We start from the raw sequence: 9,839 nt of genomic DNA, 5'->3' as shown, positions 1-9,839 counted from the left end.
CTACACAAAACAAGAAATGTAAGTTTATTTTCACCATTTTATTTTATTAAGCTTTCTGGGTAAGTACATTTTATTTAAAGAAACAAACCTTCCGTGATATTTTTGAACAAACTTTTAAAAGAACAGAATTAGTTTTTTTTTCTCGTTCGAAACTCGATTGAATATTGTTTTTAACATAGGGTACAAAGGATTAAAGCTCTACAGACGTTTCTAAACACGTTGTAAGGCATGATTGGAAATCTTTAAAAATGCATGAAGCATAGGTTTGTGAACTGGGATTCGAACTTGACGTAAAAACCAGATTGTTCGTCAATTGGCCCAGTGCAACTGCAACTTGCCTCAAATGCGTCTGCATGAAAAAAAAAAAACAATTAAGAAAGATGTACAGTTCTATAGGAAACATGACTAAAGACAAACCTTAAGTTTAAAATTTCATCACAAGATGTCCTATGCCCTTCTAGGGCTAGCTCTTCACGTTGAGGCCCGAAAATTGTGGAGTTTACTTTCCTAACTACCGAAATTTAGACTATCATTCAACTGAAAAAGATTTGCAAGATACCCAAACAACTTACAGAAACTGTTGGGCAATTCTGCTAAATCCGACCACAGATAGCGCTGTGTTGGCAAAATAGAAAAACTTAACTGCAAACCTAGACGCAGACGCCAAAGTTCATAAAGGTAACCTAAAAATTAACTATATTATAGCTGTTATTTAGGAACTTTTAATGAAAGCCTTTTACTTACGGGTATTCCATTCACATGTAGAGAAATTAAGTTCGTCGATGCCCGAATCCGTTTTGTCAATGGAAACGGAGATATCCATTTGACGGGAGATCGAACGAATGCGTTCATTCATCTCGACAGACGATGGGCCCTGGAACTTTAAATGCAATGGAGTAACACCCTAGGAGAACACATTGAATCATTGACCTAAAAAGACGTACAATGGACGAATAAGGGAACATACCGCTATGATTTCACTGGCAAAATATGCTGTTTCTAGAGATCCTCTTACTAAGACTGAATTGCCATCAGCTGGGCAGCATATTCGAGCACCCGATTTCTTCTCTATTAACTGAGTGCAGTTGCGTACGAGGCTGACATGTAGAGAAGACGATCCTAAATCCATTTCCACAGATTCCTGAGTAAAATACCATCAGCATTTCGCAGATCAAACCAAAACAAAAATTTAATTTTTATACCGAAGGAGTTTGAACGATGTGACAGAAATGGTATACTGCTTCCCTTAACAGCGCAAATCGATATTGATGACCTCGGATATTCACCTGATAACTGGAATCTTCTTCAACAAGTTTAAAAACCATCTTAACACCAAACGTAGAGGAAAAATGAGCAACGAGAAGGTGTGTCCCGAGCGAATCGACTCGATCAGATCTACAGCTGGTGACAAACCCGATGGGTACGTAATCCTTAAAAAAACAAATGTCAAGTTAAATGCAATGGCCATGAATGCATTAAACAACATTGTTTAAAACCCGTATTAATAGTCGAGCAGATTCGACGGCGGCCAACGATCCAACGATTTCCACCTTTTGAATGCCGGCTACTGAGTCCTTTTCGTTCGAGGGGCAGTAAATGACAGTATTCGTTCGTTTCATAACTTTCGATAGTCCACTTTCATAAAAAACGTTTGATTCCGATTCCAAAGGGTAGCTCAGTTCCATCGTCAAACTGACCTGCATGTCCTACTCATCAGAAACTTAGATTAGCGACCTTATGGAATGGGGTTTTGCCAAAGAAACAAAACACTTGTTCCACCGTGGGAAACCCGACATAAAAAATTTCAGTTAATATTCCACTACCTTTAAACACACTTTCGTGTCATTGTATTGACGTTTCATTTTGTGTAAAATTATTTCGTATTCCTGGGGTTTCTGTCAAGACTGCACTGAGCACCGTAATCTGTAGCACAACTCGGACAGCTGAACCTCAATTGCATCAGGGTCAACAGCAACCCATGAACCTGTAGCTATGCCTCAGGCATTTCAACGTCAAATAAGGGGAAAGGTAACGAAGCAGCCGAACAAAACCATTTTCCCGCAAAATTTTGCACCCGCCATATTTGTGCAATCTTTCGAAAAACGTGGTAACGCATAAAACCCCTTACCGTGTCGAGCTAGATCCTACCCAGTTGAGAAAGAAACATCGATCAAGATATGAAGTGTATTATATACTCGCATTTTGCGTCCTGTCTGCATCTCCTGCATGTAAGTATTCTTCATCTCCAATAGTTAATCATTAGATATTTTTTTTTTGCTCAAATTTCCGATAATTGCTAGTTAACTCAATATCTCCTGTTGCAGACAAAATTCTTGCATCCCTTCCATGTGAAAGAAAGTGGCCATTTTATAAACTTTTTAAACTATAAGTTTTGTTCTTACATATTCAATTCCTATCCTTTTGGCACATAGCACATTTTTTTCTTGAATTTGGCCTCCAAGTGCACGAAACAGAAAGACTTGTTGGTATGCTGTTCAGCCTAGTAGGACTATTAATTAGCATGAGATTATTTGTATTAATGAGCAGCAACAAAAACACCATAAACGAGGCAGCAATAGTTATAGACTACCATTTGAAAATCTTTAGGGAATGGCACAGGATCTTGTAAGATTTCTTGGGCCTTGTTACTTTATTATAATTTTTTTTTGGCTGAATTTAATATGTATGATTAAAGAATAAAATCAACAGATCGTAAAAGTTGAAGATGCACTTAACAAATTTCTTCTTTGGTTTAAGACTGGGGTATATCGGTGATACCTTTTGGAGCCCATCCACCTGGGTAATAACCAGCTGCTGCTGCTGCCAAGTGACGAGCTGCATCTAGTGTAATCTTCAAATCACTTGCTGAGCCAAGGAGTGGATTTACTTCTACAATATCAACAGCAGACAATCGACCGGTGCGATGCACACTCCTTAATAGTTCGGTTCCTTCTCTCAACGTCAATCCTCCTCGAACTGTAAAGAAGGTTAGTTTATTCTTGACGATTAGCGATTAATAAAGCCCCACTACCTGGGGTTCCTGTCGATGGTGCCTCAAGAGGATCGAGGGCGTCGATGTCAAAACTGACGTGGAGGTGTCTAGTATTCCGTGGGTCGATTCGACTTAAAGCATATTTGACGGCTTCTTTGATGCCTATTCCATGTACTTCTTCCATAGACAGGGCACACATTCCCAATTTTTCGATTATTAACCTAAGAGTTAAAAGAAACGTTTAGGAAAATGGTGGTCAAGTATAGAATTTTCCGTACCTCTCATAAGGTTCTACATCCCGGAGACCAATGAAAGCTATATTTCTAGCAGAAATCCTATAAAGAGTAAATTATTTGTTTATTCACTTTTGTTTTGCTGACCTAAATTTGAAGAGAAAAAAACGTGTAAATTTTACATTGGGCTATGCCATTGGAAGCCAGGTAACTCGGGTTGGTATTCGGTTAGCTCCTTGATGTGAAACGAAAGTGGCATACCGTGTGCGTTCCCACTGTTACTTGTAGCTGGAGTGTTGATATCGGCGTGAGCATCAACCCAGAGCAGGGATGTCTCTGGTTGGGCTTTCAGGTGCCCATGCACAGTACCTACACCAATGGAATGGTCCCCTCCCAAAGTTAGGCACATTCTACCATCTTTGATAATGTTGCTGACTTTCTGTGATAGCTGTGTAGAAAAGTTTTTTTCTTTTAAATCCACTTTCGTACAATTTAGCAACTACAGCAGAGTAGATGTTACCTTCTCATTGAAAGCTATCACATTTTTCATGTTCCGTACATTCTTAACAGTCTCATCCTCTTGACTGGGCTCATAGTCAACATCACCAAAATCGTGAACATCACAACCTGTTGAAGCATAGCCTATAAGACTGGTCTGTGCAATCAGGAAACACAGCAAGGAAATTTCAAATCACCAATTCCTTCCAAATGTTTTACTAGTCCCGCCTGTCGTAAGAAGCTTGGTCCAAGAGCTGCACCCTCTTTACGCTAAAATAAGCGGATGTTATTGAAATAACATCACTATCGATAGCAAAATGGCAGTATACTTGTCCTTTGTCGAATGGAGCTCCAATGACCCCGATTTTCGAGTAATTCCGAGAGGATAAAATGGAAATCCATTGCTGGACGATAGAGAATGGCCTGAACATTTTCACAATTAATACGTTTGCCTAGACATTTGCGCAATAGTAGCCTTGATATTTGATACTGGGTCGTGAGCATTAATGCTTTAATTACGGAAATCCAAATTGTCGCCTAGCAACAGCGTCACAGGCACGTCGTCTGCTTTTTCTTTTCTCCAAATAGAAGAATAAGTTTTCTCTCAAATAGTGTTGACTGCCGAGTCAGTCCTCTTCGGAGAAAACTCCGCAAGTATTGCGTCCGTTTTGTTTTGTTCTGAGGTTTATTTTTTTACTTCAGCCTTACGAGGTGGTTCGCTTCTTATAGATCGAGTTTGTATCAGCCCAGGAAATTTTAGTGATCAAATCTCCAAGTAAGTTGTCCTTGTTGCATTACTTGATCATTGTTTTGTGTAATTGATAGAGAATGAGTTTTCTTGAGACATATGAAAGTAAAGAAGTTCTTTTGAGTACATGTAGAAAGCAGATGGCGAAAATGAGAGGCCTTGAGTTAGTTGCATATATGGATCATGTGTTCCAATGGATCGATCGGCTATTTTTCGTTTTTCTCTTTTAGGGTAAGGGATTCATGGTTTTCAGTGAAAATGTCTACATGTGGCCGTTAGATGGCGAAGAAGTCCGATCTTTTATTTTTATAAGGAAATATTTTTAGCTGGAGGTTAAATTTAAACTACGCTAGTAGAAATATTTTTAGCTGGAGGTTAAATTTAAACTACGCTAGTTATGTCTTCCAACCTACCATGATCGATGTGAAATCTGTACAGGTTGCTTTCACTCAAAGCTTTCCAATAGTATCGATTTTTTTCTCCATTTGTTTTTGCCAAATTGAGATGTGTAATAGATGCACGTAAAACAGAAAGTTTTGCGAAATTCGAAATAGAGCTAGCCTGTGTGGGTTTTCCAATTGCACAAGATTTTACCAAATAGATGAGGTTAAGAAGTTATGGAGGAAACGCAAGTTCATGGAAGTAAGCAAGACCTTCACTTCCCGCGATCACGCGCATATTTGGTAGTAGATTGTCGTAGTGTTCTGTGGGTGGTTCCAAGAAAAACAAGGAAAGAAGAGTGAGAGCGAATGAGCTAAGAAAAGAGGTTGAAGGTAATGCGGTTTTAGGGTCATAGATCGTGGCCGAGCTCTCGGTTATTACGACTTTTCGTTGGAGCCTTTTTTTTTTTTTTTTCTTAGGAAACAATAACCACAGCCACACCACCCCGCGGTCAAAAGCCTTTAGAAATATCCCCTGGCCTTTTCCATTTCTTTTGTGTGCCGGGTTGAATAATTAAGAATTCCTATAAAATTGCTTATATTAATTTAATGGTAGATGACGTAGCTCTGAACCGATTTTTCTCTCCTTTTTCCCATGACCAAAATAGAAAATTACATGCAGTATGACAAATAGTATTTATTTAATTTTCTCCTCCTGCCCCGTTGATAAAGCTAGGCTTGGTATTTTCGATCAATTACAAGTCATGCGTTGCCATCGGCAAAGACGTCTTGAAAAATCCCTGAAGGGAGATACAAATGAAATTAAAATTGTGTTCAGGATGATTGAAAGTCGTCGAATGCGCATCGTGAATTGTGTCGCATTATTTCTAAATGCAATGTTCATTTTTTTCGGGTGGAAAATGTGGCGCACATAGTTTTTGGTTTACCATTTCTTCGACGATGTGGTTATGGAAATGTTATACCTTTTGGAACCACAACGTTTTTCTCCATTTCAATTTCGAAATACTATATCCTTGGGTCCCTCTTAATTATTTTTCATGTTGCAAGGTATCTTTTTCTTGGCTTTGAAGGTTAGACTGACAGTGAAACGGGCAATCAAAATAGATGGGTGGCGACACTATCTCGCTGCTGGTTAGTCCTTGATAAAAATTTCACTGTTCGTGTTTTTGTTTTTTTAGAAGCCTTGTTGTGTTCGAAGCTCGGGATGAGGTAAAAAGCCTTCTTGGCAATCCGTCATCCCGTCTTCCCTTAATGATACGATCGCAGCATTTGAAACGGTACTCGTGATTACTATGCAATCTGTCTCTCGGGCCAACTATATTCATCTTTTGACCTCTTTCGAAAGGAACATTTGAATGCATATATATATATTTTTTACTCGATATTTGACATTGTTTTTCCATTGAAACAAGTTGTAACGCCATTTCCGTTTGAATGCGCTAATGGAAGAAACTTGCAAACTTTATTCGCTTTAATTTGCTCTGGCAACAGACAAGAAAAACAGGCTTCAGTGGTCATTTAATTTGATTGTGTTTTATCCAGTCATGCCAATTTTAAAAGTGTCCCGTTTTTTGCCTTTTTTTTTGGCGTTTCCATGAACGCCCAACATGTCCTTTTTTCCCTTTCTTTTTCCTCTTTGTCTTTGTTTTTCCCCCTTTCTTTTTCCTCCCCTTATAAGGTCGTCCAAAAGTAAGCGTCTGGTTTCTTCATAAGGTGTGTCTGTGTGTACTCCACCCCTGGTGTTCGATGATATCATTCATCTTTTCACGGAAAAAGAGAAACACCTAACTGGGGACAAGGGCAGAAAGTATTTTGGCCTGTATCCTGCAGTATTCCTACAGCACCGTGACGAATTTCTCTTTCTAACCCAAGTTTGTCGTTCCTTTTTCATGTGTCCCGCACCTGTTGCTATCCAATGGCGTCGGTTGTTTAAATTAAGCTGAACGAATCCGCAAAAAAATAGAGTGATAAAAGAAAACTGGAGTCAACAAAAAAAAAAAAAAGAAGACAAGAATCAACATTGACTCAGCCGATCGTGACTGGACAACAAAATCCAGCGATTGTCGGACACATTCAATTTGATATGAATTCATAAATAAATGACGTCAGCACTTTTGTTTTTTTAACCGTGAGGAGAGGGGGGAACAGAATTCTTAGATCAAACTCACGAGAACTGAATTTTTCTTGTACTGCCGCTTCTGATGCAATGACGTTACAAATCGAATGCACCTGGCTATCATTAATGATCTGCTTTTGTTTTCGTGTTCTCTTTTTTTTTTTTTTTTTTTTTCTATGGGCTTAGAATAATAGCGGCTAAATTCATGAAATGGTGGATCCAGCATCAGGATCGCAACAGCAACAACAGCCCCCAACACTTTCGATCACGGTAGTTCCGCTGAACGTGCTCGACGATCCACTGGGCAACGCTCAAGAGCTGGACGGCGATGAAGACGAGGCTGGCGGTGGGCTTTTACTCCATCCGTTGAGCGAGGCAGCTATTCGTGAAGCGTCTCAATCTTTCTACGACGACATAGTTGATGACGTGATCCTAGGCATCGTCTTCGAGGTCCACCGCGGCGCCAAATTGGGACTCACTGCTCTCCTCGAAGACGGACTAACAGGTAGTAAATTTATTCCATTTCTCGTCAGCACGAAACGGAAATAATCTATTCATCAGAAACACGTCTTAACGTCATAATTTCTCATTGCCATTGCAGTCAAGCGTAGATTGATAGATGCCTTTATTCACTTGCGCGTCGAAAGACGTTTCCTGTTTTTTCGTTTATATTTTCACCGAAGTCGTCCGGCTTTCAATAGACCGGAGTTTTGAATGCAGTTGGCCTTCCGTAACCTGTTCCGCTATTTTGGGGCTATTCTTAGTAGAAGAGAACCGAGTCGAATCTCCATCTCAACCGGTTTTTATTATTTTCAGACCATTACTAGTGGACTATAAAACACCAGTCGTAAAAAGCACGAATTCAATCAACCAGGATCGTTAAATTTTCTTTTTCGTTCTTTTAGAATTCTGGGCGTATCCTAATCATCGGCGTAATAATAATAAAAATTTGACCTTTCTTCGTCTTCCATGTTTAAAAAACATATATATACGTATATTTTCAGGTGATTCACAATGCGATTTCGATGCAGACGAGACTACGCGTTCATCGACAGGAGGCGGCGGAGAAACAATGGATTACGACGCGGCGTCAGAAATGTTATCATCGGTAGCGGTCAATAGCAAAAAACCGGCTGAATGCGTCTGTCCGAACTGCCAGCGCAACATGGCCGCATCCCGTTTTGCTCCGCATTTGGAAAAATGTATGGGCATGGGACGGAACAGTTCACGATTGGCCTCAAGGCGTATCGCCACTTCGGCCAGCAGACAGGTCCGTTGTTTTTAATCGATTGCGCACAGCAGTACGGACGACACACTCATGCGGAATGGTAATTCATTAGGCTGATTTGGTCAGCGATGACGACTGTGACGACGACGACTGGACTGCGAGCGGCGCCGGCGAGAGACAGGACCACCGTATCATGAGCGGAGAAGGCGGCGGGGTCGGTGGTGGAGGCAAGAACAAACGTCGTCACCACTTGCACAAGAAAGACAAGAACTCGCCGAGGCGCAAGAAGTGGAAGAACAACGGCAATGGAGACAATAACCATAGCAACAGCAACAGCTCAGGTGGTCATCCGGCCCTAGGTGCTTCATCGGCGTCTACAGTTCCGGGTAATAAAATTACACCGTCGAATGTTAACTTATTTCATTGCCTTTTTTAATGCTGGACTCAACGACTCTTATGGGCGACAAAACAAAATTCGTTTTTGAAATAATTAGGCATGAAAAGTTCCAACACATTTCTTTTTTCCTCTAAAATATCGTGCACTCAAATGAATATGTCCAAAAATGACCTTGTCGTCAGCTCGTGATCTACGCTTGTTATCAACGATGACTTGCAGTTACTGAGAAGACAATTAAACTTTTTTTTTTTTTTCAGGAGCCGACGGGAGCGATAGTTTGAATACTGGATCAACTGGTGGTAATACAATGGAGACGATGGGGTTGATGGAACGCCGGACGCTTCTTACCACCATGTGCGGCGTCATCTCGGTAGATATTCATTTCTATAGAACCTTCTCTGAATCGGGTGAACATAACCTAGCGCCTTTTATGTCGTAGGAGCACACGGGCCGGATGTGTACCCGCTCGCTTCGCTGTCCTCAACACACGGACTCTCAACGGAAAAATGTTCGTCAAGTCATATTGGAGAACCATTCAGAAACGGATAGTCATCTCCTGCCCGGCACTGGGGGCGACAAGGACAAGGAGATGATAGACGTCGATACTTGGGATGAAGGTGACTCAATCGCTTCCCTCCTTACTACTCAGGTGCGTGGTTTTATTCTATTAAGTTTTGAATGGCGCGCCATCACAGACAAGTGCGACTTCGATTGCCTGTTTTCGTTTGCTGTTGTTGTTGTAACAGAGTCACGACGTACCCACACCCGGCGCCGAGGCCTCGCCTGCCGAATCCACCTCAACATCGGCTAGTTCTACTTCCTCGTCAGCTAGACGACGAGAGCAACAACCCAATGCCACTAACAACAAAGCCAATAGCAAGAAGAACGCTGGCAAAAAGTTCAAAGGCGATGCCTGACGGATGTCTTTATTTATTATTCCCTTTCCCTCTCCCTCTCTTTTTTTTGTGTTTGGTCCCTCTTCTTTTTTTTTTTTTTGTTCGTACCTTATTCATTCATTCCGATTGATTTCTCTTTTCCGCCCACTCCTTCCTGTTCTCTCTTCACCACAACCTTGACGTCTCCGCCACTCAAGCCCACAATCAAAAGGTATAAATATCAAATGAGAAAAGCCCGACAATGGGTGTATGCTTTTTGACCGGGGGGGATATAAAAAGAAAAAAACCGACACACACACACACACACACAAAAAAAGAAAAGAAAATGAA

At 40.8% G+C, this 9,839-nt stretch overlaps 3 protein-coding genes across 5 annotated transcripts; 1 reads left to right on the top strand and 2 right to left on the bottom strand.

The window, feature by feature from the left end:
• Positions 1-23: 23 nt before the first annotated feature.
• LOC130692028 (uncharacterized) lies at positions 24-1,941 on the bottom strand. Its single transcript, XM_057515086.1, has 8 exons — positions 1,824-1,941; positions 1,497-1,706; positions 1,203-1,430; positions 968-1,141; positions 745-904; positions 573-683; positions 418-511; positions 24-349 (listed from the first exon to the last, which is right to left on the bottom strand). Exons 1-8 carry the CDS (start codon positions 1,860-1,862, stop codon positions 340-342), a joined length of 1,026 nt encoding a protein of 341 aa, XP_057371069.1. The 5' UTR covers positions 1,863-1,941; the 3' UTR covers positions 24-339.
• A 575-nt stretch (positions 1,942-2,516) lies between these two features.
• LOC130692029 (arginase, hepatic-like) lies at positions 2,517-4,263 on the bottom strand. Its single transcript, XM_057515087.2, has 7 exons — positions 4,053-4,263; positions 3,921-3,993; positions 3,746-3,852; positions 3,408-3,673; positions 3,271-3,327; positions 3,032-3,213; positions 2,517-2,976 (listed from the first exon to the last, which is right to left on the bottom strand). Exons 1-7 carry the CDS (start codon positions 4,152-4,154, stop codon positions 2,753-2,755), a joined length of 1,011 nt encoding a protein of 336 aa, XP_057371070.1. The 5' UTR covers positions 4,155-4,263; the 3' UTR covers positions 2,517-2,752.
• Positions 2,848-9,805, top strand: LOC130692022 (ataxin-7-like protein 3). 3 transcript variants are annotated; one of them, XM_057515082.2, is made up of 8 exons: positions 4,283-4,377; positions 4,453-4,498; positions 7,175-7,493; positions 7,993-8,258; positions 8,329-8,602; positions 8,871-8,983; positions 9,053-9,262; positions 9,360-9,805. In XM_057515082.2, exons 3-8 carry the CDS (start codon positions 7,199-7,201, stop codon positions 9,528-9,530), a joined length of 1,329 nt encoding a protein of 442 aa, XP_057371065.1. In that variant the 5' UTR covers positions 4,283-4,377; positions 4,453-4,498; positions 7,175-7,198; the 3' UTR covers positions 9,531-9,805. The 3 variants fall into 3 exon arrangements, with proteins under 3 accessions (XP_057371064.1, XP_057371065.1, XP_059350329.1); XM_059494346.1 differs by having other exon boundaries at positions 4,312-4,384; XM_057515081.1 differs by lacking the exons at positions 4,283-4,377; positions 4,453-4,498 and adding an exon at positions 2,848-2,987.
• Positions 9,806-9,839: the final 34 nt, after the last annotated feature.

This window comes from Daphnia carinata, chromosome 1 (assembly GCF_022539665.2).
Source record: "Daphnia carinata strain CSIRO-1 chromosome 1, CSIRO_AGI_Dcar_HiC_V3, whole genome shotgun sequence".
In the NCBI taxonomy this organism is placed as follows: Eukaryota; Metazoa; Arthropoda; class Branchiopoda; order Diplostraca; family Daphniidae; genus Daphnia; species Daphnia carinata.
This window is presented reverse-complemented; position numbering and strand designations above follow the sequence as displayed.